Source organism: Fundulus heteroclitus, unplaced genomic scaffold (genome assembly GCF_011125445.2).
Source record: "Fundulus heteroclitus isolate FHET01 unplaced genomic scaffold, MU-UCD_Fhet_4.1 scaffold_162, whole genome shotgun sequence".
NCBI classification, from domain to species: Eukaryota; Metazoa; Chordata; class Actinopteri; order Cyprinodontiformes; family Fundulidae; genus Fundulus; species Fundulus heteroclitus.
In genome coordinates, this window is record NW_023396574.1 from 219161 (window position 1) to 246570 (window position 27410).

General features: G+C 38.0%; 2 protein-coding genes across 6 annotated transcripts; one reads left to right on the forward strand and one right to left on the reverse strand.

Annotated features, from left to right (window-relative positions):
• The first annotated feature begins 3758 nt into the window (after window positions 1-3758).
• On the forward strand, window positions 3759-9286 carry zgc:174680 (uncharacterized protein LOC100136843 homolog). The gene is made up of 10 exons (XM_036129393.1): window positions 3759-3821; window positions 4810-4861; window positions 4967-5653; window positions 5800-5845; window positions 5931-6022; window positions 6119-6229; window positions 7095-7371; window positions 7447-7630; window positions 8903-8955; window positions 9054-9286. Coding segments are annotated over exons 2-9 (1410 nt in total). The 5' UTR covers window positions 3759-3821; window positions 4810-4859; the 3' UTR covers window positions 8914-8955; window positions 9054-9286.
• Window positions 9287-11124: 1838 nt separating this feature from the next.
• Window positions 11125-25661, reverse strand: LOC105919651. Of its 5 annotated transcripts, XM_036129390.1 has the most exons (16): window positions 25579-25621; window positions 23349-23411; window positions 23055-23182; window positions 22664-22868; window positions 22443-22518; window positions 18110-18393; window positions 17570-17632; window positions 17317-17399; window positions 17151-17240; window positions 16862-17067; window positions 16671-16767; window positions 14585-14741; window positions 14393-14490; window positions 13991-14135; window positions 13174-13294; window positions 11125-11691 (listed from the first exon to the last, which is right to left on the reverse strand). In XM_036129390.1, exons 2-16 carry the CDS (start codon window positions 23373-23375, stop codon window positions 11384-11386), a joined length of 2088 nt encoding a protein of 695 aa, XP_035985283.1. In that variant the 5' UTR covers window positions 23376-23411; window positions 25579-25621; the 3' UTR covers window positions 11125-11383. The 5 variants fall into 5 exon arrangements, with proteins under 5 accessions (XP_035985283.1, XP_035985282.1, XP_035985285.1 ...); XM_036129389.1 differs by lacking the exon at window positions 25579-25621 and having other exon boundaries at window positions 23349-23735; XM_036129392.1 differs by lacking the exons at window positions 23055-23182; window positions 23349-23411 and having other exon boundaries at window positions 25579-25661.
• Between the last annotated feature and the right edge of the window lie 1749 nt (window positions 25662-27410).

Below are 27410 nucleotides of genomic sequence, written 5' to 3' on the forward strand. Positions count from 1 at the left end.
GTCATCTGCATTCACTCCTTGTTGCCTGCCTGAGTCTCACGCCTTCTAGCCTGAGAGCCCTACATCTGACGCCTTGCTCAGCCAACTGCCTGCTCCAGCTTCACCGTGTCTCTACCGTCAGCCAGCTCCTCCATCACTCGTCTGCTCCTGTCTGGTACAGTCTCTGGTCTCCATCTCCATTACTCAAAGCCTTCAATAAACTCCTTAAGACGCAGCTCTGTGTGTGGTGGTGTTCGGGTTCATCAGAACAAATCCTGACACCTTCAATGATGTCTACTGTACTGAAACGATAGACATTATGTACTGCACGTAGATGCCACACACCTGCGGCCACACTCAGGTCACTATATACAAATATTTACCTAACATATAGGTAAATATTTGTATATAGCTCACCTCAGCCGTCAGTATGAATGTATCGTTATGCTAAATTCGTATTTCCTTTTTTATCATCGGTTGTCATTACTGTGATAAAATCCAGAAATTATCATTATAAAGTTTTGTCCATCTCCCTCATCACATTTATACGGTGGCCCTGAGGTGCAAAGCGCTACAACTTTAAGGAAAGCACTCCAACATTAATGAAAGCGCTACAACAATAAGAAAAGCACTCCAACTTTAAGGAAAGCACTCCAACATTAACAAAAATATTACAACATTGACAAAATCACTTCAAAATTAACAAAAGCACTTCAACATTAACGAAAGCACTCCAACAATAACGAAAGCGCTACAACATTTAGGAAAGCGCTGCAACATTTAGGAAAGCGCTGCAACATTAACAAACCGGAAGAGGTACGTCCCAGTGGGAGACCTAAGAAATCGCTGATTGGACTACAGCTCGTTTTTACTTTTGAACCGAAAGTTATTCTGACTTTACTGTGTTTCTTAAAACCATGAATGTTCTCGGTGATCCAAACCGTAAGATGCAGTCTAAAACGCCACTTAGTCTGTTTATAAGTTTCGCTTTTATTAATTATGCTTTTTTTTTTAACTACGTGCGCTGTGTTTCTGTACCTCAACGCTCTGGTCTGCTCCTCTCCCCTCCCTCCCCTCGGCGCGCAGCGCACCAGGGTAAAATAGAGCAGCTGCGGATCATGCGTAAAGACGCCCACCCCCCCAGAAGCAGATTGTATGTTATCGTAGTTGATAATGAAACTACAGCTTATCATTAATCTATCCATGTTGGTCACATCTGTGAATGAGGCGGAGTTTGATCAAGCCTAAAAGGTCCAACATTTTCCCCTAAGCTGTAACCCTTAAAGCATACAGGGCTGCGTCGTTCACGCTGCGTCTTTACGCATGATCCGCAGCTGCTCTATTTCACCCTGGTGCGCAGCGCGCGAGGGATAACAGTGGGGGAAAAGCATAAATAAAGACTGTATAGGGCTCCTTTAGAGGGAAGAGAATGAATATTGGGTCTGAACTGAAGCTCCTGATGTTACAAGCTTGTTGAAATGACCCTTAAAAGTGCACACCTAAATTATATGTAACGTAATTTTGCGCACCTGAATTCAAGCCAAGGCAGCACGCCCACCGAAGTGCCACTGGTTCTGTGTCGTTAAAAAGAAAATAGCATGAAACACAGCTACGGACTCTCCTATTGATTTTAATTAGGACATTTTGGTAGGAGTGGAGAGACATTAAACGTAGTGATAAGGCTGCCGCTGATAAAAGCCCCTGGGTCCGAGGGGAGGGAGGGGAGAGGAGCAGACCAGAGCGTTGAGGTACAGAAACACAGCGCACGTAGTAAAAAAAAGGCATAATTAATAAAAGCGAAACTTATAAACAGACTAAGTGGCGTTTTAGACTGCATCTTAAGGTTTGGATCACCGAGAACATTCATGGTTTTAAAAAACACAGTAAAGCCAGAATAACTTTCAGTTCAAAAGTAAAAACGAGCTGTAGTCCAATCAGCGATTTCTTAGGTCTCCCACTGGGACGTACCTCTTCCGGTTTGTTAATGTTGTAGCGCTTTCCTAAATGTTGCAGCGCTTTCGTTATTGTTGGAGTGCTTTCGTTAATGTTGTAATATTTTTGTTAATATTGGAGTGCTTTCCTTATTGTTGTAGCGCTTTCCTAAATGTTGTAGTGCTTTCCTTATTGTTGTAGCGCTTTCATTAATGTTGGGGTGCTTTCCTTAAAGTTGTAGCGCTTTGCACCTCAGGGCCACCATACATTTACTTCAAAATTCAGATAAAGTCAAGTCTACACTTGTCCTCAAACTTATTCATTATATTGAAAAAAAAATTCACAATAACCCCTTTCCAATGCCGCTCCAATGTCCCAGGCTTCTCAAATCATATTTGCTTTTGCATATAGTTTTTAACCAACTAATTAACATAACCCATGCTTTCCTTTCACGGGGCTTCGGTCCCTCCTGCAACCCAGTACTTTGCTCAGCTTAGTCAGGCTTTTGGAGTGAAGTAAGAAAAACTATCTGCCTTGGGGTGACAATGTGAGCCGCGGCTGCCGTCCAAACACGTCCAAGCATTTTTTTAATTTGTTTTTTAAATCAAGCGACATGCCAACAAGAAAAAAATCAGAAGCCCCAGGCTTTTGTTTTCCTGAGTGAGACAGCACCTGGTGCTTTCAATGCTTACTTGTGACAAAAAATTTTTTTTATCAAAATAGGCTAAAAATTATTTTTTTTTTAAATAAGGCTTTACTTTATAATAATGATTTAAAAGAATTAAAGAAAGCCAAAACTGTCTATGACAAATTACAGTACTTTGCTTATGAGCAGTGGACCAAAATACTGCACCTGTATGAAGGTAGATTTGTGTCTTTATTATTCAATCATAAAAAAGGTTGCTTCAATCAAAAAATATATTTTCAATTAAAAAAAAATTCACTTCAATTAAAAAAAAACTTTTCAATCAAAGAAAAAAAGTATTTGAATCCAAAAATATATTTGAGACTCAAAAAAATACATTTGAACACTGATTTTCTTTGATTGAAAATGTTTTCTTTGATAGAAGTCATTTTTTTTTTGTTTGAAGCAATGTTTTTAATTGAAGTAGCATTGTTTTTTGATTGGACCATATAATGGGTAGGACATTTGTGTCTTTATCATTCAAACAAAAAATAAGTTGCTTCAAACAAACAAACAAGGGAATCAATAAAAAAAAGTCACTTCAATGAAAAGATAAACATTTTCAATCATAGAAAATAGTTTTGAATGCAAATAAAATATTTGAGACTCCAGAAATTGCATTTGAACACTTTTTTTTAATTGAAAATGTTTTCTTTGATTGAAGTAATCTTTTTTTGCGTTTGGGGTATACATGGGTAGGACATTTGTGTCTTAATCATTCAATTCCAAAAAAGTTGTTTCAATCAAAAAAAATATTTTCTATTAAAAAAAAAAATTAAATGCAAAAAAAAAAATTACCCGTCAATGAAAAAGTATTGAAGAGAATGTTTTTTTTCGTTGTTTTTTTTTTTTTTTTTGAAAAAAAAAATTTGAAGTTCAAATTTTTTTGATTAAATAACTTTTTTTTTGAAGAGAAAAAAGTTTTAAAGTTCAATTTTTTTTGATTGAATCATTTTTTTTTTGAAGTGAAAAAAGTTTTGAAGTTCAGATTTTTTCGTTTGAATCACTTTTTGTTTTGAAGCTCAAAAAGTTTTGAAGTTCAAATTTTTTCGATTGAATCATTTTGGAACAAACGTACCGTGGTGGGCGGGTGCTTCTCTATTGGTCAGACATGTTTGATTGACAAGTGTCTACACCAACGACGTCTTTCTGACAAAGAAGTCATGTTCGGCACTCCCCAGACAGCGTTTTACCAGCAAGCCAGGGAGCAGCGGTGAAGTTCTCGGTAAGTAGATAAAACAGGTTGAAAATAATTGGTGTCATGTTATTAGCCTATTCTGTTGATATTTGCAATAAATTGTACGCTTACTAACTTAGTTCACGTTGACGAATGTTTGTGATGGTGTGAGGTTAGATATCTTCAGACAGGCAAGCAAAGTGGGCGAACGGCTAGTTGATAACGTTCGCCGATGCCCCCACACACACAGCAGCAGCAGCAGCTTGCTATGTGCTAATGCTGTGTTATGTTCTACTAAGTAACGTCGTTGGTGCTCAAAGAACAGACAAATGCCCACAGCGCTGTCTGTTTAGTAGATGCTTTTAATTTGAGAGCGGGACATAGGCTGCTATGCTGTTGTTACGTCAAGCTGCATGCTCTCACTACTGACCCACAACAGCTGCGCTCTCACTACAGGGGAACTACGGCAACCGTGGAAGCTTAAACAAGTCGATCTACTCTTTTTGAGCTAGTGTGTGCAGTGTGTACTCATTAGATAAACTGATATCAGTTTATGGATACGTATTTATGGATGGATAGATAGATAGATTGATAGAATTAATGCACACACATAAAGAAAGAAATAACAGACTGTTTAACATGGTGTATGATTGTGTATTTGTTGTCATTTTCAGCAATAGACAGCTAAATACTAAATATGGAACAGATTATTCAATTCCTGAAAATAATCACGACCACAACTGCGTACATCAATTGGATTTAGGGTGCTAGGTGCAAGAATGACTATAAACCAAAATTACAAATAATTGGAACTCTCATTTGATCACCAGTTCACTACCCCTGTACTTGGCCGCTGCAAGGCTCACAGAGATAGATCTGTAGCTTCAGGAAAATGCTCCTTTAGTTGAAAGTCCTTCTGACAACAACTAACCCTGCTGTTTGTATTTCGTTTATTTAGATTTCTAATATAATATAGTATTGTCCTGTCAACCAATCACAAGTCTTGCCTTATTCTGTGTTCTCTTCTTTCCTCTAGAGCATAGTCTTCATTTTGTTTTCACGATTACCTTGGCTGACACACACGTCATGTAAGTTAACTGATTTTCATTCTATCAGGATTCTTTTGATAGAATGAATTTTAAAAAGCTGTGTTAAAATAGTTCTTCTCTTTTTCTGCTAATTTTAATTTGCAGGCATCCAATGGCACAACAGCTGCTACTGAGGTTAAAAGATAGATTGATTTCTGTCATCAATAGAGTACCTATTGATTTTGAGTACCTCCTATTTGTCTCCACCCAAGAGTTGCAGTTTATTCAAGCTGGCACACAATACTTGGATATTCCTGCAGAGTTGGTGGATGGTCTGCAAGAGTTGATTTCAGTGCTCAGTTCACATCTGTCACAGAATACAGTTCCTCCTCTATTTAGTGATCTAGCCACCGTTTGTTGGAGTGGGAATGTAGGACGGCCAGAACTTCAAATGAGTCGTGACACACTACAGACATTGCTGGATACCTCTTTACCCCTAGTTCGTTTAGCAGAAATGCATGGCATTTCAAGGTCAACTCTTTACAGAAGAATGAAGGACCACAACATTTCAGTGAGGGCATGCTATTCTTTAATTTCTGATGAAGAATTAGACCAGAAAGTCAGAGCCATTAAGGGAAGGATGCCGCATGCGGGCTACAGAATGGTCAAAGGAAATCTCCGAGCAATGGGCCTTCGTCTTCAATGGAAAAGAGTGAGGCTGTCTTTGCAACGTGTAGATGGTGCAGGTATCATTTCCAGGATGATTCAGCTTCATTGCATTGCTCGACGACAGTACTCTGTTCCTGCTCCCCTGTCTCTCGTCCACATTGATACAAATCATAAATTAATAAGGTAAATTAATGTCTTGTCTGGCAGAACTTATTTTACATTTATATGATGTTGCTTGTTGATCAATGCACTGTGTTGTATGATGTGGGAGTTCTATATAAGCCTGTAATAAACAATGAATATATTTTTTTAAATCCATTTTTTTAAAGGTATAACATTGTCATCTTTGGAGGAGTAGATGGATTTTCCAGGAAGGTAAATGTTTTCTATTCATTCACAAGCTATTTACCCTCATTAATAAGTTCACAACATACATGGTACGCATCTACCTCTTTCATAGATTTTGTATCTGGACACAGCAGCTAACAACAAAGCATCAACTGCTTTTGGATTCTTCATGGAGAGTGTTCAGAGAAATGGATGGCCCTCCAGGTATATATTTAATTGCAGGAGAAATAAAATAATTAGGTGCTGCTGATTATGAAGTTATGTCATATATGGGGGGAAAAGCATTTGCTTTTCTTGCAGAGTGAGAGCTGATCAAGGGGTGGAAAATGTCGACATTGCCAGGTGTATGTTTACTGTCCGAGGAACAGGCCGTGGAAGCTTTATAGCAGGCAAAAGTGTCCATAACCAGAGGTAACAAAATGAACTTGTCAACATCGGCTTTTTTGATAATCCTACTCATACTGGTGGAGTAAGCATTACTCTGCTTTTGTGCAACAAAAGACCATTTTTTATAGTAGCCGCTTTGACAGAGCTGAAGGTAAACTATTATTTTAATAAGACTGACAAGAAGCATTAATTATATTATGTTTGTGTTTTGTTGGTCAATTATATCAGTCTGACCGGATGTTGGTTTATCCTCTGTCAAGATGGCTGCTTTCCAACATGCTCCATGGCATGCTGGTTATAGTTGGCAGTCCTAGCTTGTATTGGACAGTGTACACACCTGGCACCTTTGCTCTCTCCTATACTCTCCACTCCTGATTGAAATTTCCCGGTTATGAACTAGGGCTGCCACTTGTGATTATTTTGATAATCGACTAGTCATCAGTTATTCTGGTGAGTAGTTGATTAATGAGATCAGATGTAAATTGAAGCATATTCACAGCACCACTCAAAAGTTTAGACACTTACTCATTGAATCGGATGAAAAATGCTTATTCTCATACGTGTGTGCTTTTATATAAATGTCAGCATACAATTCAATAAAGCTGACCAGACAGAAAGGCAGCAGAATGTACTGAGGCAATCTTTTGGTGGAAAAAACAAGGCTTTAAAACAATAAACAAGCAGTCAATTATTAAAATAATTGCTAACTACTGATAGTCAACATAATCACGATTAATTTGCTAATCAAGGTAGACCTGGTGTGAACTAACAGAAAAACACACCGGCTTAAAAGTAGATGCATCACTTAAAAACCATGAATTCCATTTGTTTATGAAAATACAACACCATTGTCTCTTTTTCTAACCATTGGCTGTTGGCCTCTTTTCAGAGTGGAACGCTTATGGAGAGATGTTTGGAGTTGTGTAACGTCAAACTACTACAATGCACTACACAGCTTAGAGGAAGAGGGCTTCATTGACCTGTCTAATGAGATCCACCTTTTCTGTGTGCAATATGTGTTCATACCTCGTCTGCGGTCAGATCTACAACATTTCATAGACAGTTGGAACAATCATCCGATCAGCACAGAGGCAAACCTTACACCTCAACAGATGTGGAACATTGGAATGCTTCAAGCACCTGTGCCTGAGCCAAACTATGCAGAGGTAGGCATGAAATAATTGATTGGCATGACAGTTTTTTCCTCAAGAACTTTATCATTAATTTGTTGGCTTGTGCAGCTTCAGCACATTGAACATCAGGAGGAGGTATCTGAAGACACTGACCATGGGGTTGTTGTTCCTGATACTCCATCCCCCCTCTCTGCAGAGAATCTTGCTCTGCTGCAACATGAAGTGAATCCTAACTCTGACTCCTTATCCTTTGGTCGGGACATATACCTGCGTGCTCTTCATTTTGCAATGAGTGAGTGACACTCCACACTATTAGGTGCTTCATGATTATAGCAAACATGTTTTGAAAAAAAAAAAATACATTCCAAATTATTTCAATGTTATGCTTAGGCCTGGAATAAAAACCGATAAATCGATTTATTGCATAAGTTAAAATTAACGTAACAATTTTTCTGGCCTCAATATATTTCTGTGTTCTTGCGTGTATTTGTTTTACTCGTCTCTCACCTCCAAAGATGCTGGATGACAAGAGGGTTCACTCTGTGCATCGGTCTCACAGGGTTCCTGCAGATCCATAGAAACTCTTAAAAGGCATTGAATTGTTCAATATAAATCTAAGGCCTTGATTGATATTAAAATATCTTAACTCTGTCTTTCAAAGGTCTTGAAATTTTTAACATGTCATAATAGGGTTTTATTTTGTAATCCATCTGAACTATTAAAATAATTAAAAGTAATTTTTTAGAATAATTCACTGAACGGCTTGCTGTAACGTCTTGCGCTATCCCAATTGCAAAAACCTTAGTGTTTCTGGCCAGAAAACCTTGCAACTTTCCATGTCCCTGACCCGGTGGCAATCTCACGGCTGTTCTTGTTCTCGTAGTAAAACAAAAAGCTTTATGGTAGCCCAATGTAAGTCCATTGGCATTATTAACAGTGTTATGAAGTTTGCTTTTTATAAACGATCGCTGGCTTGTTTTTTTTATTAAGTCACTTATAAATATAAGTGCTTGTTTTATACCCTAAAGTCTCTTATTTGGGCAACAAACTAGCCACTAGCAGGGTTCTCACCAGGATTTGTTTCCCGTGTAACTGTCGACAGCTGGCGGGGATGCGAGTGTTAGTGCATCGGGAGGATGGTGCGTGCGCTTGTGTGTCGATCCGTTCTATGGATGCATTCCCAAATTAACTGAAATGCCATGTCTTTTACAAGTGTTTTCACATATTAAAGCAATGTTATAATAGATAGTGGGTTCTGCAACAATTCTGCTTGGTTAATTGGCTAGATGCCTGCAAAAAAGTGAAAAAATTACTACCTGAAATGTGCACAGCTTCTAAAAAGCTTCAAGCCAAGTCAGAAGTGGTTCCACATCTAGTAGGAAACGTTATGGTGTACAGACATGCTGTAGATAGTTTCATGCTTCAGTCATAAAATGCAAAGTGCCTTATATGTGAGCTTATCTGCCCCACTCTTACTTTTTACAAAGTCCTTGAAATACATTTGAAACATTTTTCTCAAAGCATTCTAAAAAAAAAAACAACCTTTGTATGTTGATGCCCACAGCCCATGTGTAAATGGACAGACACTACTCAGACACCACTCAGCTTTGAATGAAGGTAACTAACACATGGTTACTTATATACACCTTAAAACGTTAAACTACAGGCAGTTAAATATTTTCTGTCCAAATTTTAACATTTTTTCTGCTTGACAGCGAAAACATGCCTGAGGCTTCCTGATGGATAACTACGTCACTTTACTGATCACCCCCTGGGGCTTGCTCTGTCCATAACTCCACCATTGTCTGGTCCCTGCCTTCCTGTTAATGGATTTCTACACTTCCTTTACTCACTGAGTGAGGTCTTAAAATAAAGGCAGTAAAATACAATGTTGTAACATGGCATACCCTGTATAGTAAATTTGAAAATACAATTATATATGAAATTTTATCGCTTGTGTGCATTGCTTTTTTATAAGTGAACTTTTGAAATGTGAAGATATTGGTTGCTCATATTATTTTTAAATGGTAATTTTCGATCTACAATGAATAAGTGCAAGGATCTTTAAATCCTAAAATGATAACTAGTGTTGATCTTTCATTTCCATATTGTGATGTTCCTCTAAGCCAAGATGCATTTGTTATAAATATGAAAGATAATAGAGGAACTGTGTGGAATGTGTGTTGTGGAACTCTCCAAGCTGCCGTTGCTGCTAGCTGTCCATGTGACAAAAAAAAAATTATTATTAAATGCTAATTAGAGCATTTAAAAAATCTCTGGGACCGGGTTGTTTTTCAGAAAAACCTGCAATGACAAAGTATTTTAAAATTAATTACCATTTAAATATGTAATAATATAGCAAGGGGGACGGGGGGTGAATAAAAGGTGACAGCACAAACATTAGGTTACGCTGAACATTTAAAGATTTTTTTTCTGTAAGTAGTAATAGCATTTTGCAGGTAAAATACATTATCATAGGATATTAACATTACTGTCCGTCTCCGCAAAGCTTTTCAAAGTTCAGAATAAAAATAATTGGCAGAACAATGTCGCAGAACAGACCTGCTGTCAGTTATACATGGAATTGCGTCCAAATTGGATTACAAAGTCTTACTGCTGAGTTTGCGGATAAGAAAAGTGAGGACATGATCAGTTTTTTGAATACATTAGGTATGGTAAGCTTCAAAGTAAAGATGTTTTTGTATAGTTGTACAACAAACAAGCATAATTAATATATTATGAATGAAACACCAATATCCAATTGTAGCGCGGCATGTTATGACAAAATTTGCCAAAGACTAATAATAGAAGAGAGTTCACTCGTCTGTGTGTTGTTGATTCGCTGGAAATCCGCTCTGAATGTGTTTTCAAGTACATCTTCATTTAAAATGAATGATCTGAGGGCAAAACGGACACTTTTTCTAAGTGGTCGCATGCACGAATGGAAAATTTGATTTACAAAGTGTTTGCTGAGTAAAACTTTGAATATCATATAGGGGGAGTGTTGGTCTAGTGGTTGGAGCAGCGTGCTTGAGCTCTGAGAAGAATGCAATTACCCGGTTCGATCCCCACTGCCTGCACTGTGGCTCCCTAAACAAGACCCTTAAACCCAGATTGTTCCCCAGGTGTCGCACAGTGGCAGCCCACTGCTCCCCAAGGGGATGGGTTAAGATGCAGAAGTGAATTTCTCCACTGTGAGATCAACATGTTCATTGTATTTTATATATTCACACATCTCTAAACATAAAATAAAAAAATCAGAATCAGAAGCATCAGACCCTCATATACTGAAGAGAATTTACTCTTTAATTCAAAATTATTTCACTGTTGAGGCAAAATACATAATAATGACTTAACAGTAGAACCTGAATCGCCCGGCTGCCATATAGGAAAATTTGAATATTCTAATCAATTAAGTTTGGGACCTGCTTGAGTGTTAAAACCTTGAGTGAATAATACTGTATGTATACTAATGTTTAGAACAGATTTTCATATGACAATAAAATACATTATCATAGGATCAAATTCTAATAATGAGAATTAACAATAATCATTATAGTAACAAACCACTGTAACTACAACACAATTTGTAAAACCTATGACACTTTCTGTAGCGGTCAACACTTAATGGAAAATGCCATACCCATTCTTCTCTGGGAAACAAGCAGAAATGCCAAAAAAGGAAATGTTTTTCAATTTTGCTTTGTATAATTTTGAGAACAGTGTATAACACTCATGAGACAAAACAGCTTTTGAGCATGTTGTGAATTGAAATGATACTGTCAAATTGTTCTGTTTGTTTCACAGAGAAGGAGGGTTGTCAATGGTGGTATACCATTAATTGAACAGTATATCTCAGAACCTTTCTATATGCAAGACCATGTTAGCAAATATTATGAAAAAAAAATACATGGTTGCAAGAAAATAACAGAACACCCAGCAGACAACATGACACATTTTGCAGTGTTGATTACTAATAGTTTAAGAAGATCAGGGTCAAACTAAAATTAACTGACTAAACACATCAGCTTTAGTAAAACAAAAGTTAAACCCTATCAAACCTGGAACCATGTCGAATTGCAAATTCAAGGTTGGAGTTAAACGCTTCGCTGTCTTTCAGATGGACTGTGGGAAATGTTATTGTGGTGCTGCATGCACTCACAACAGGGTAGCACACTGTGTGCTTTGGCATGCGTTCAAGACAAGTGTGATCAAAAAGAACTTTGATTTTAAAAGTCTCCCTTTCTGAAACCAGGAGGTGTCGGTGAGCCTGCCCCGTCAGCCACTGCATCACTCGAGGAACAGAGAGAGGTGATCCATTGTCTTCTTCCTCAGTCTGACTGGCGTCACCATCTTTAGATATACATAGTCAAATGCAAGAAAATTGTGAAAAACTTCACAAAATTCACTTTGAAATCACGTTTTTCTTTAAAAAAATAACTGAGTTGCATCAATGTTATCCATCAGAGAAATTACCAAAAGCGAGGGGAGCTCCACTGATAGAAGAAGCACATACCTATATGATAGTGACACTCCCTGTAGGTTGCTGTGTCTTTTTGCATCTGACCTTAAAGGGTTAGCTCAGTTTTTTGACATGAAGTTGTATGATTTCATTTCTTTATGGGTACATACATACATACAGACAGACAGACATTTTCATCTTAGGTGCATGTCCACTGTGACAGTCATCTTCAAAAGAGAAGATTTAGAAATCATAATATATGATTTTTTTAATTATTTATATTAAATAAGTATTTGAACACCTGCCAATTGGCAAAAATTCTGTCTTGTTAGTCTGCCCAGAACTACAGGGGAGTAGCTGGTCAATGACCTGAAGAGAGCCAGCATCACTGGGTTACTGTGGGTAATAAACTAAAACGTCATAGTTTAAAATCATGCATGGCACGGAAGGTTATCCCTGCTTAAATTAGCACATGTCCAGGACCATTTTAAGTTTGACCATGACCATTTGAATGATGCAAAGGAGTCATGGGAAAAAGTTGTGTGGTCAAATGAGACCAAAATAGAACTTTTTGGTCTTTATTTCTCTCGTCGTGTTTGGAGGAAGAAGAAAGCTGAGTACCATCTCAAAAACACCGACCCTCCTGTGAAGCATGGGGGTGGAAGCATCATGCTTTGGTGTTTTTCTGCACATGGGACAGAACGACTGCACTGTATTAAAACATGATTTGCTCTCTCTAAACTTGTTACTACTGTAGGGTAGACTGGAGAGTGTGCACTTTTGTTAATTCGGCTCAGCAGATGCCATGCTGCGTTTGCCCCATTATGGTCGGAAAACTACTGGTTGAGAGCATGTGATGCAGGCACTGCATCATGACCACAATTAAAATACGATTAATTGTGCAGCCATAGTGGTGAATAGATCACAGTCGCTATGAATGTGAGGGATCGCGTTCATCCAGTTTGTTTGCGCTTTTGTTTTTTACGTACATTTGTGGCACAGATCAAAGGGAGTTAGTATTTAAAAAAATAAGCAGAATCTTGACCGGCCTTAACCAAAACGTTTTTGAGACCCCACCAGTACGAGACCAAGCCCAAGACAGAGACGTCACATTCCGAGGGAGAGGCCGGGAAAAAACTGCCTGGAGACCTCCATCCTGGACACTAGGTGGGAGCTATTTTTTAACAATGAAAATTAGACAAATCTCAGCTAACAGGAAAAAGTTGGGGCCAGGTCACTGTTGATGCACTAATGCTGCTGGTGAGGAAGTCATACAGCTTTATGTCAAAAAATTCAAACTATCCTTTCAAACCAGCGGCTGCAGACACAGTACCTCTGCTATTTACGTGTAAAAATATAATGCCAATACATACCCTCCAGGTCGAGAAGGAAATCTTGAAAGAAGTCCAGTATCTGTGCCTCTGTCTTGTGTTTTAGCGATCCAGTATCACTCATCACTGGAGCCAGGCTGGAGATGATGTAATGTGAATCAACCTTGAAACGATAAAGTACATTGGGCTGGTTCATTTGGATTGCATCTTATAAGTAAAGACAGACAAAATCATATCCAAAACAAAATATATTTAGCACAGAAACCAGTATGAGATGTGATATTTAAATTTGAATCTAATTCTAAAATGTCACACGTCGTTAGCTGTCACTTATCGATATCGAGTAAAATAGTGGGGTGATGAAATAATGAACCACTTTAAACTCCACAGTAGCGTTATTATAGGTCGGAACCAATAAAAATGTAAACAAAATCCCACTCCATTAATTGCCAAAGAAGGGGGACTGAAATTACTTTATTTAAACACAAAGCAACACAGAAAGCCAGCTCAAAGCAAGGGGTGTGACTTTCATGTTTCTATTCTGCCGTGCGACAGACATGTCCAGGGTGTACCCCGCCTCTCGCCCAGTGAACGCTGGAGATAGGCACCAGCAAACCCCGTGACTCCTTGAGAGATCAAGCGGATCAGAAAATGGATGGATGGATGTTTCTATTCTATAAATATGGGTGCTATATGCAGATTTTTATTTTACTGCATAAAGCAATTCAAATCACTTTGTGTTTAAACTTTGCTATTTAAATAAAGTTCCCTTGCCTTAGGCTCGTGAGCAAGACATACTTTGAAAAGCATTCATGTGGCATACATCTTTGCTTTATGAGCACCTATCTGTGTATTTTACCTTGTCATCATCCCCAATCACGAAAAGATTACGACATTCCTTGGGTTTCTTTTGCATAACTGACAGCAGTTGGTAGAGTTCAAGGCCTTCTCGCAGTTGTTGAAGCATTGGTATACGCTTCGTGGTGGCATGTAGCAAAACAGCTCTAACAAAAACAAGATAGACATTGGACATTGACTTTAGTGCCTATTTTACAGCAGAATTTTTTGGAAAACATTGCTGACTCCCAGTGTTTGGCATCAAACGTTTGTACGCAATGTTTAAGCACAGATTTGTGAATGAGGCCCAGTGACCTTAACTCTTCATCTGTAGACCCAGGTTTGTTCGCTACACATTGGTAAAAATCCATGATCCAAAATCTATGATACATTTGGTGAGCTATGGAAAAAACAATGCATATACCTTACAATACTGTCTTGATGCTCCAATGTGATGGGGCCTGTGTATCCACAGTTGAGGATTTCCTCTGTGTACTGCGTCACATCAGTTGCATTTTCAATCTAAAAGCATTTTTTACAAACATAATTTAAAAAAAAAAAATTTTCACACAACACTTTCATAATAGAAGGATATGTGCTTGAGACTCAAACAAACCTTTTCGATTAATGTGGACAACTCTGCATCATACACGTTTTCTTTCGTGATGTCCTTCAGTGTCCCAGTCACCAAAAACTGGTAACACCACTCTTGAAGAAAGCGTGGAGGCGGCCCACCTTGGCCTAGACTCACTGCAAATATTTCCCCAGCAACTCTGTATATAAGAGGGGGAAATAAAAATGTAAAGTTATTCCCAAATTATGAATTGACCTACTTTCTCATTCGGGCCATTCCCATCAAGATGTTTCCAAGAGAAAGGTTTTGGTTGAAAATGCTGCCATGTGAGAATAATATTCCTAAAGCAACAGTTTGCCATCTAGGCCAACATCCTCTGTTTACCCCATGTAGTGAAGACTGAGGGAATATATTTTAAATATGAAAACAGATATTTAGGCTAATTGTGATTAAATGATCAAGCCATCCCAAAGATCACATTGCTCAGACTCAGGGCAGTCAAAAGTAGCCGGTCAACGGCGGCAAATCGCCGTCTATAGCAGCTCCTGCTGCCGCCTACATTTCCCCGATTATACATCCCAAAAATCACCTTAGCATCTGTCTCCACTGAGAGCAACATAAACGAGTGATTGGGTTCCTTGTTCCAACCGAGATGCTACTTTTCCGATCAAAACACAGACCGGTGTTATGCTGAAAAGTGCAATAAAACCGTGAGAGCCGACGTGAGTTTTGAAACTGCAAAGCTTTGTCTTAAGCGGAAGATAAAACGTGCACAGCACCGCGTTCATAGACCAGTGTGATGCCTTTGCAAGCGTCAGAAAGCTATGGTGCGTTCAGGAGCATGGGACATTTCAAACTTACAAGGAAAAAGGCATAAAACGGAATAGAACTTAACTCATACAATAATGTATTTATCCAGAAACAGCGTGGGCTTTCTTACAATACTGAATGCTCTATAATTGTATTTCTGATATTTTTTGATTATGTACATCTGTTAGCTTTTTATTCAGAAAAATCTACAATATTACATATAATATAATAGCAGCAAATTGTCAAAGTTTTTCAGGGGATGCATTTTGTGTTCGTCTCTAGAATCCTCGCCGATAATATGATATCATGTGTGTGATGAGTGCAAGTGAAATTAAACTGAGATAAGAGATTTCGAAAGAGCGATTTGACTGAAATAAATTCAACATGTAAATTCAATTTCAAATTCCAACCCTGTATTTTTATCATAAAAATTCGACTTGGTTCGTGAAGAAATGTTACGATCGTTTTTGGAACAGAACTGTGAATAATAATATTAAGATGAATAGACCTCACCTAATCTGATCTGTTTTATGTTGTGTTAGTAATTCAAATTAAATTTATTTTATGCAAATGGAGATTACCTTACCTTTTTAAAACATGATGATGATAACATCATATGCACCGACATAAGTGCACCCTCCTACCTGATAGTGTGTGGCCTGCTACTGTAAAAAAGTTTGACTGGCCTGGCTCAGACTAAAACCGCCTTATGAGATTACATAGACCATGACCTTTAAATTCAAAAATCTTAGTTCAGAGTCCAACAGGACCATCTGGCCACATTTAATGAAATTCTGTCAAGCTGTTTGTCCTGAGAAATCAAGTTACCAAGAATAGGATGTACTACAAAAGTTTTTGCTTGTGTTGTAGAAACTTTCATTTTATATCACTTTAGATGAAAGCATCTGCTAAATGACATAGCAACATTGTATTATTAAGCTAGATTAAAACAAATGATGACGCCATCCAGCCATGGAAGCATGTATGTAGGATGTACAAAGTCAAAATCTAAATTAATTTGCATGTACTCAAGTCCCTTTGGCATACCAGCATAATGTACAGAAGGTGCACTTTTACACCAAGGTGCCTCATGTTACAGAATCAGAAGATAGGCTTCTAGCTGTAATAGGTAATTACAATGTACCCAAAGTCACAGTGTCAAAGTGTGTTGATGTAAGATATGTAGCAGTATGTTTTTAATGTAGTCTATTCTGCTACCCGTGAGTAGTTGGACACACCATTATACTATACACCATTGTGTAAACACATGTAAATAAGTAATAACGTTAATATGAGAATATAAATAAAAGTGACAAACTTGAAATAGTTTTTGTCCAGGTCAGTGATTGAGTATTTTGGGATCTTCCCCTTCTCCCCTCCTTCAAAGAGTCGCACCTCTATCCCAGCAACCATCTCTGTGGACATAAACCAGAGAACAGCCTCAGTCACTGGGTTTTCATTGTTGATTTCCAAGTATTACACCCCTGTGACTTGCGGCTTACTACTTACCAGACAGGAACTCCTTTCTTAATGCCCCGGTGTCGATTCCAGCTTCCCCGATAAAGGTAATTTTTAATTCGTTTGCTGGGCCTCCAGTCTTCTGCCGCTGCCAAAGCTTTAGACCTCTTTCTAGCATGTTGTCCCTCGAGACACAAATGTCGAAGGTCTTACTCCTCTCAACTTTTGAATCAACCCAACGCAGAACATCTTCTTCACTGTTAAAATAAATTAATGCATCTTAAAAATGTAAATATATTTTGACAGATAAATCAAACATTCAAGATCTGTTTTTTTGTACCATGAGATGTCATCTATTGGATGTTGTGTTGGCTCTTGCAGATCATGGGGACTTTCAGGTCCATCATCTGGGATCCTTACAGGACTATAACTAATGAAAGTTCCAATGAATTCCATTTAATCACAGCCAACCAAAATGTTTGATGTTATTATGTGACTTGACTTACCTTTCTCCACAGATACTAGCGTGGAACTCAATGTTATGGATTGGGTAGTATTTGTTACATATCGGGCATATTATCTTATTTTGCTAAATAGGAAAATGTACAGACAGAGTAAGTTCACGTTTTGATAGCAAACCCCCTCATCATAAATGGTAAATGCTCATTTATGGTTTTACTCAAAATCAGGAGTAATAAAAATATAAAACAATGTATTATTTTAGCATTAAATATTATTCTGTCCTACATAGAACCACACCTTGTTTGAAGATGGCACTATATCTGAAGTCACAGGAATGGAATCAAGCTCCTCGTCTTCTTGCTGAAAATGCAGCCATACAATGTGTCAGATAACCTGATTGGCAGTTGTCAGTCATTTATTATTCAATACAAACCAAGAGTTGCCAATTTGCAACATAAACTTTTTTAAGCCAGTTTTTCTTATAGATATGGGTATTGTTACTCATATGTTTGTGGATGCTTATCAGGCAATCAGCTTTGATATATGTATTTCTAATATTTAAATTCATCTTTAAAATAAATGTTTAAAATTTATTATGACTAAATTAATTTTCTCATCATGATTTATTGTATGCCGAAAACAGATACAGATGATAACAATTGGAGAAAAAATAAACACCATATGGATTTTGGGATAGTTTTGATTCACTTCTGGGTTGACACAATATTTCAGGAATATTCAGGAAAAGTTTTGAAAAAAGTCAGTTTGGAGGTATGGTGGCAACATCCATCTTTAACTTGCATTAAGTAGAAAAATGTGACAAGACCGGCATCTCACCTCTGAATCACAAAGAGTCGTCCGAGACGTCCCTTCACAATCACCTTGCACATGCAGGGCTAGCATTTGCAAAGGCATGACCATTTTGCACTGTGTGCATGTCGCCTTTGGCATGAGACTAAACTCTGGTGCATCCATTGGCAGTGGTGTCATTTCAATCTTCTCTTGGAGAGGAGCAATATATAACATAAATTTCCCTCCTGAGGAAGCACTTCTGAGAACAGAGCCAGTGTATCCCTCTGACTCTAAGGCGACAGCGGTCATTCTCCTCCTTCCATGCCCACCTGCAAATTCAAATTTTATGGGAATTAAAAGTAGTGCCTGCATACAAGGTATATCAACACCAGTGTGCTGAGCCAGCCAGAGTAAACTGACCAATTCATGGCATACTTGTATGTGAAAAATGTTGACATGAGGCAAAGTATTATCACCTTAATAGGCCCGTTTACACTACACTTTTTTAACCGAGCCGAGCTGAGACCAGTCTGAGCTTGGAACAGTTAACCAAGCCAAGACGACCATTTACACACCACACTATCCCGGTTCCTTGGTTGCTCCTCGCCTCCTTGTGGCGATCTGCGGTACTGCTGCTCTCTGGGATTGAAGGCGGGACCGAGCAAATCAAAATGGCGGCGCCCGTAACATTCAGGATGTTATGGTTAGACAGAGTCGGCTTTTGGGATGTGGATAAGACAAACAAACGTCTAATAAGGATTTATTAGACGCAGGAAACAGCAACAGACGCTGAGGTTCATCACACCGCTAAGCAGAATCATCTCTGGAAATCGTGTGGCACGGTAAGGAAGCTAGTATTATTATGAATGTCTGAAATTTGCCTGAATGGAGTGTGAATCGGGACGTGCAGCCAGACACGCCGGAAAACCCGCTGACAGTCAGCTGGCTGTAAGGGGATGACGCGGTCTGCTCATGAGCTCTTCGTTATCAGATAACCGGGATAAAAAAATAAAAAAAACAGTCCGAGACCTCCCCAGGAACTGGTCTGCAGTTAGCGCGGTCCGGTTATGTTTAGCACCGTGCGGTTGAGTCTGTTGACCATATAAACACAAGAGTTATCTCGGTTACCGAGCTCGGACTGGTCTCAGCTCGGTTAAAAAAAAAAGCGTAGTGTAAACGGGCCTTGTGATTATGAAATTGTGGACAAAAATAAATAAATAAATAAATAAATCTATCCAAATAGCATTATGTTAAAAAGTAGAATCTGGAGTTTTCACCCTGAAAATAAGCGCTTGACTTGTGCAAGTAAAAACTGTATCAATCCGTACCTTTGGGCTTCTGCTCTCATGTGGTAGTAACTTTGTTACATGATTACCTCATCCTCAGTAAGTGAGGCAGCATTGGAGGAATCCTTAGAACCTGCGCAGTGTCTGAACTGTTTAAAAGCAGTAGAGCTTTCTGAGCTATCTAAAATTTTAGCTTCATCTAAACCTTCTACCTGTATGTTAGACCCAATCCCAACCAAGTTGTTTAAGGAGGTATTCCCTCTGATCAGTGGTCCTATTTTAGACATGATTAATCTATCCTTGGTAAATGGATATGTACCACAGGCTTTTAAAGTAGCTGTTATTAAACCTTTACTTAAGAAACCATCTCTTGATCAAGATGAGTTAGTAAATTACAGACCTATATCTAATCTTCTTTTCTTATCTAAAATTCTTGAGAAAGTAGTTGCTAATCAACTTTGTGAACATTTACAAAGTAATGACCTACTTGAGGAGTTTCAGTCAGGCTTCAGAGCTCATCATAGCACTGAAACAGCTCTGGTGAAGGTCACCAATGATATTCTCATGGCCTCAGATAATGGACTTGTGTCTATACTTGTCCTGTTAGATCTCAGTGCTGCATTTGATACAGTTGATCACAATATTCTCCTACAAAGACTTGAACATACTGTAGGGATTAAGGGAAAAGCATTAGGCTGGTTTAAATCTTATCTGTCGGACAGATTCCAGTTTGTTCATGTTAATAATAAATCTTCCTCAAACTCTAGGGTCACGTGTGGAGTACCACAGGGTTCAGTCCTTGGACCAATTCTATTTACTATATATATGCTTCCGATTGGCAAAATTATCAGACAGCATGGGATTAATTTCCACTGTTATGCTGATGACACTCAGCTATATTTATCCATAAATCCTGATGAATCCAATCAGTTACTTCGACTGCAGTCATGTCTTGATGACATCAAAAGCTGGATGACTTTAAATTTCCTGCATTTAAATTCTGACAAGACAGAAGTTGTAATCTTTGGGCCAGAGTCTTCAAAAAATAAAGTTCTTAATCAATCCCTTAATCTGGATGGCCTTAACTTGGCCTCTGGTAATAAAGTTAAAAATCTTGGTGTTGTTTTCGACCAAGACATGTCATTTAAATCCCATATTAAACAGGTTTCCAGAGTTTCCTTTTTTCACCTCCGGAATATCGCCAAAATTAGAAACATTCTGTCCAGGAGTGATGCTGAAAAACTAGTCCATGCATTTGTTACTTCAAGGCTGGACTATTGTAATTCTTTACTATCAGGAAGTCCACAAAATGCAGTTCGAAGTCTTCAGCTGATTCAAAATGCTGCGGCAAGAGTTCTGATGAAAATCAACAAGAGGGATCATATTTCTCCAATTTTAGCTTCCCTTCATTGGCTTCCTGTTAAATCAAGAATAGAATTTAAAATTCTCCTTCTAACGTATAAAGCCCTTAATAATCAAGCTCCATCATATATCAGAGCTCTGATTACCCCGTATGTTCCTAACAGAGCACTTCGCTCTCAGACTGCAGGTCTGCTGGTGGTTCCTAGAGTCTCTAAAAGTAGAATGGGAGGCAGATCCTTTAGCTATCAGGCTCCTCTCCTGTGGAACCAACTCCCAGTTTTGGTCCGTGAGTCAGACACCCTATCTATTTTTAAGACTAATGTTAAAACTTTCCTTTTTGACAAAGCTTATAGTTAGAGTGGCTCATACCCTGAGCTATCTCTATAGTTGTGCTGTGATAGGCCTAGGCTGCTGGAGGAGATCAGGGTCTAATTTTCTCACTCTACTGATTTCTACTGTTCTTCAGTCTACTGTTCTCCAGTTTTGCATTGTATTACATTTAAATGACTGTCGTCATTTCAGCTTTTAACTTTTGCTCTCTCTCTTTTTCTTCATAGTAGGTACACCTGGTCTGGCGTTCTGTTAACTGTGACATCATCCAGAGAAGACGGCTCACCCGCTACTTCCATCTAATGTAGAACAGATTACTAGATCAATGTGTGCTTCTGTGCTTGTTTGTCTCTCTTGTTGTGTCTCTGTTCTGTCTTCTGTAACCCCAGTCGGTCGAGGCAGATGACCGTTCATACTGAGCCCGGTTCTGCCGGAGGTTTTTCCTTCCCGTTAATGGGTGGTTTTTCTTCCCACTGTCGCTTTATGCTTGCTCAGTATGAGGGATTGCAGCAAAGCCATGTACAATGCAGATGACTCTTCCTGTGGCTCTACGCTTCCCCAGGAGTGAATGCTGCTTGTCGGGACTTTGATGCAATCAACTGGTTTCCTTATATAGGACATTTTTGACCAATCTGTATAATCTGACCCAATCTGTATAATATGATTGAACTTGACTTTGTAAAGTGCCTTGAGATGACATGTTTCATGATTTGGCGCTATATAAATAAAATTGAATTGAATTGAAATTGTTTGCAACTCCCTGACTGTAATTCGTCTCTTTTTGTTTTGGTGTGTTTGGGACGTTTTTGCGTGGAGATCTGTGTATTTGCCAATGACAGAGCAAAAGGTGTAGCACTCTTTGGGCATAAATTGATTGATTGGAGAAGACACCAGATTCACTATAACCCCCCCCCCCCCAAAAAAAAAGGCTGACGCAGCGAATAAAAGGAGGTAGGCTTACCCTACTTTGCGTAGATAAAGAAAAAAAACTAGGCAGCAAAAAGAGGTGTGGATAGTGCTTGCTTGAAAACCAGGGTCACATTAGCCAAAGGGGAGGGGCACTCAGTTTAAATAGTATTTATTTAACCTTTATGTATACAAGTAAGTCCCATTGAGACACACAGTGTCTTTTTAAAGGGAACCTGTTTAACGCTTTTGATGGTAGGAAGAAGCTGGAGTACCTGGAGAGAACCCGGGCATTCACAGAGAGAAAATGCAAACTCCACACCGATAGGCCACTGTTCAAACCCCCTTCCCAGCCGAGGCTCAAACCAGCGACCTTCATGCTGTGAGGCCACAGTGCTAACCACCAATCCACCATGTAGCACTAAACTGTTTACAAACAGAAACAGGGAAAAACTACAGATTCTACCTTTAATCTAATGTATTGTTTAACATACCAGCTGCTTTATATAGAAGCCATCCTCCTTCAAGACTTGTCATTTTCGGGTAGGTGCTCTCCAGTAAAGTGGACAACTACACCAATAGAGACAAAGCGCTATATAAGTTCAGTCCATTTACCATTGACAACATTTAAGGAATGTATATCTGTAAAAATAGATCTTGGAGAAGGCAATGATTAAGGAGGTAGCAGGAAATAAAGAAAGATGCTTCTCCTCACCTCTTCATGGCTAAAGTCTTTACTGATCGTGAGAGTCCTCTTTCCCAGCCCTGCCTGTAGTAGCTCCAGTTCATCTTGTGTGGTCGGTGTTGTTTCTGCTTTATCACTCAGTAAGAAAAAGGCCATGTCAAATCCTTTCCATGCTTTTTGTTTCTTGTTTCCATGTTTTTCCACAGCTTTTCTTTTGAAAAATCCAGGGAATGATCTACAAAAAGTTAAAAAATGTGAAAGCCTTGTTTGTAAAATACGTTTGTATTTTACTAAATGGGGTCACATTAAAAAAATTAAATATGCATTAGATGGCTATCTATGTGGAATATGTCACAAATACCCTACCACCCACATGGCTGACATCAAAAATAAATGCAATACTGCTGGCTAGCTACACTACCTGGACATCTCATTTTGGACAGTTAGAGGAGGAGACACGCCCTGACTCTCCTGCCTGGGATTTTCTATTGTGCGATTGAGCACCGACAGAAAAGTCTGCGCAGCAGCAGTGGCTGCCTGCTGGTCATACTGGAATGAGAGATTAGATCCTAAGTTAATCACTGTTACCAAATATAACACCATCAATCACTTTAGATGAATCAGGTAGAGAATACAAATAATAATAATTATTTATTTATTTAAAAAACAAAAGATTAAAGAGTGTGAATCCAGTCAATAGCAAGGGGAGTGTAACCTGAGAATGTGATAATCGCCTGGCCATGAAGACAAGCACAAGAGATGATGTTTAACAGTATTTCTAAATGGGAGGGAGGAAAACAGCAACATCAGACAAAAACTTAGAACCTGTCAGGACATCATAGAACAGTAGAGTACATTATCAATTTGCACTACAATAAAATAGAGAAATACAACTTCCGACCATTTCCATAAACTGATATCAGTTTATCTAATGAGTGCACACTGCACACACTAGCTCAAAAAGAGTAGATTGACTTGTTTAAGCTTCCACGGTTGCCGTAGTTCCCCTGTAGTGAGAGCGCAGCTGTTGCGAGCATAGACATCATATACGTAGACGCGTCGTTGGGCGCAGGTTCACACGTCAACGTATGTGGCAGAAAAAAGTTAAGTTCTGTTGTAGTAAACGTGGATCAGAGAAGATGCCTCATTCCTGTGCTGCATGGAAATGTATTCTGGCTGATTTCACTACTTGTATCTGCCTTCTATAAACTAAGGCTGTACCATGTTGCAAAACTGGACACACTAAAGCTGCAGAGTGGCAACAATAGGAAAAAGCTGTGCAAGACCATTCTTCTTCAAGGATTTTAGTTTGCATGCAGTACAGACTATTGTATTTAGACATAGATGTGCATATATAGATTTTCAAGTATTATAAATAAGCCAAATAAATAGCTGTGTGATTATATATATATATATATATATATATATATATATATATATATATATATATATATATATATATATACACACATTTGTGTGTATATATGTGTATGTGTTGTGAATATAAGGATCAATTTGTTAAATCTAAACATTGTGGTCTTCATTATATCATAAAACCGTGTCACAAGTAAAACTTTAGGAACAAACTTTTTGGGGAAGTATTAAAGAGGTAAAGTAACTAATATGAGGGGGAAAAAAAGACCTAGGACAATAAAGTAAGAAAAAAAGTGGTAATGTTATGAGAAAAACGTCATATTATGGGAATTAAGAGGGAACATTTCCAGAATAGTCAGTTTGCACAATTATTTCACTCCTGGAGTAATAGGGCCAGGTTAGATTATTTTAAACATTTTTATTCTTCACGAGAATGAAGTCAGGAGAAAATGAAGATAAAGGGATACGAAAATAAACTTGTAATATTACAAAAATAAAAATATTACAAAGTATATTCTGAGATTAAATCTGTCTGTCTCATTCCGAATACTTCCGTCAGTGCACTGCTAATGTGCACTGACCACTTACTGCCGTAGTGCCCACTTTCGACCGTTAGTATTGTTCCAAAAGGAACAATATGTTAAAACGCTTACCGGAAATGACGGGATGACGTGACGAACACAACACACGTGACCGCGAATTTTTCAGACCGCCAAAAATATATGCCGACGTTTGTCTACAAACACACACGTTCTTTAACCAACCGTATTACCACCATTACTTACATTTATATGATTGCGGTGTCGCAGCTCCGGCTGTCTCGGCTGAATTGTCCGCCATTATTTTCAAAATGGGAATATCTTCCCGACGTCCTTAGCCCCCCCCCCCCCCCCTTTCCGCTTTGTAGTCAAGATGGCGTCCGTTTAGTGAGAGTAGGGTCCATCGTTACACACTGCATTTAGTGACCGTTTTTAGGGGGTCATCCGGGTACTTTCAGTGCACTGACTTTTTGTGTCATCTACACTATATACTTAAAACTAAGTGTTCGAAATGTAGAAGTAGGCGGAACGAGACAGATGAGTCTGACTGCAGATTTGTCACATTTAACATGGCGGACGCTCTGACGCATCGCAGCATAGGCAGAACCCGCCCAACGACGCGTCTACGTTTATAATGTCTATGGTTGCGGGTCAGTAGTGAGAGCATGCAGCTTGACGTAACAACAGCATAGCAGCCTATGTCCCGCTCTCAAATTAAAAGCATCTACTAAACAGACAGCGCTGTGGGCATTTGTCTGTTCTTTGAGCACCAACGACGTTACTTAGTAGAACATAACACAGCATTAGCACATAGCAAGCTGCTGCTGCTGCTGTGTGTGTGGGGGCATCGGCGAACGTTATCAACTAGCCGTTCGCCCACTTTGCTTGCCTGTCTGAAGATATCTAACCTCACACCATCACAAACATTCGTCAACGTGAACTAAGTTAGTAAGCGTACAATTTATTGCAAATATCAACAGAATAGGCTAATAACATGACACCAATTATTTTCAACCTGTTTTATCTACTTACCGAGAACTTCACCGCTGCTCCCTGGCTTGCTGGTAAAACGCTGTCTGGGGAGTGCCGAACATGACTTCTTTGTCAGAAAGACGTCGTTGGTGTAGACACTTGTCAATCAAACATGTCTGACCAATAGAGAAGCACCCGCCCACCACGGTACGTTTGTTCCAAAATGATTCAATCGAAAAAATTTGAACTTCAAAACTTTTTGAGCTTCAAAAAAAAAAGTGATTCAAACGAAAAAATCTGAACTTCAAAACTTTTTTCACTTAAAAAAAAAAAAGATTCAATCAAAAAAAATTGAACTTTAAAACTTTTTTCTCTTCAAAAAAAAAGTTATTTAATCAAAAAAATTTGAACTTCAAATTTTTTTTTTCTTCAAAAAAAAAAAAACAACAACAAAAAAACACATTCTCTTCAATACTTTTTTATTGACGGGTAAATCTTTTTTTTTGCATTTAATTTTTTTTTTGATTGAAACAACTTTTTTGGAATTGAATGATTAAGACACAAATGTCCTACCCATGTATACCCCAAACGCAAAAAAAGATTACTTCAATCAAAGAAAACATTTTCAATTAAAAAAAAAGTGTTCAAATGCAATTTTTGGAGTCTCAAATATTTTATTTGCATTCAAAACTATTTTCTATGATTGAAAATGTTTATCTTTTCATTGAAGTGACTTTTTTTTATTGATTCCCTTGTTTGTTTGTTTGAAGCAACTTATTTTTTGATTGAATGATAAAGACACAAATGTCCTACCCATTATATGGTCCAATCAAAAAACAATGCTACTTCAATTAAAAACATTGCTTCAAACAAAAAAAAACTGACTTCTATCAAAGAAAACATTTTCAATCAAAGAAAATCAGTGTTCAAATGTATTTTTTTGAGTCTCAAATATATTTTTGGATTCAAATACTTTTTTTCTTTGATTGAAAAGTTTTTTTTTAATTGAAGTGAATTTTTTTTTAATTGAAAATATATTTTTTGATTGAAGCAACCTTTTTTTTGATTGAATAATAAAGACACAAATCTACCTTCATACACCTGCAAACAGTTGTGGAAGTCTGAGGTAACGAAAACACCAGATTTCAGCAATGAAAGGGCTGTTGAAAAAAATGTGTTCGCATGGTGTCATGACTGTTCGCTAATGCATTTTAGTTACATTTTAGGTACATTTCTAAAACTGAATTTTTAGAGAAATAAACAAAGTTCTTATAAAATTTGCATTAATACTTGTCAATTTCTGCATATTTGAGTTGTAGATTTTTATTTATATTTTTATTTTTTCTTATTTGGAGGGAGAGGAAGGGTATGAAAAATTTAGGATGATTGTGGCTTTCTAATTGTTGTGATCAATTGTTATGTGCATTCAAATGCACTATCAGGTGTTCATGTGCTTGTATTAGATTAAGATCATGTTTATGTGATGACGTTGCTTATTGGGTTCAGAAATAAACTTTGTCTGCGCTTTGATTTTATACCCATTTGATATTTTTCATTAACTGTTATATACAGATTACAGATGTTCTTTGTGTGGCATATCTGAAGATGGCTACATTGGAGGGGGCCTGGATGCTTTACAAGGCCATCGGTAAAAATCTTAAGTTTATAAATGTTTGATTATGTTATCCAAATATAATGTATTGGTTTGCTTTTGGATTACTAACTTAAATTTAAGTGTTTTCTTTTTTTGTTTTAGGTATATTGGTTTATTCTTGCACTATATTTATCTAGAACTAACTTTAATTTTAACCCATATAGAAGGATCTGGTCAACACAAGCTTAATTTGTTGTCACCTGAAGAGGAGGGATATACAGGAGCTAGTCTTGTGAGG

What these genes read in the sequence shown, in the direction of transcription:
- zgc:174680 (XM_036129393.1), top strand. An exon ending in TAGATGGATTTTCCAGGAAG is followed by an intron (nt 5,846 to 5,930) that starts GTAAATGTTTTC and finishes CCTCTTTCATAG; the next exon opens with ATTTTGTATCTGGACACAGC. An exon ending in AAAAGTGTCCATAACCAGAG is followed by an intron (nt 6,230 to 7,094) that starts GTAACAAAATGA and finishes GCCTCTTTTCAG; the next exon opens with AGTGGAACGCTTATGGAGAG.
- LOC105919651 (XM_036129388.1), bottom strand. Translation starts at nt 23,236, where the DNA reads ATGGTGTTATATTTGGTAACAGTGATTAACTTAGGATCTAATCTCTCA. An exon ending in CGACTCTTTGTGATTCAGAG is followed by an intron (nt 17,633 to 18,109) that starts GTGAGATGCCGG and finishes CTGCATTTTCAG; the next exon opens with CAAGAAGACGAGGAGCTTGA. An exon ending in TGTCCACATTAATCGAAAAG is followed by an intron (nt 14,491 to 14,584) that starts GTTTGTTTGAGT and finishes AAATGCTTTTAG; the next exon opens with ATTGAAAATGCAACTGATGT.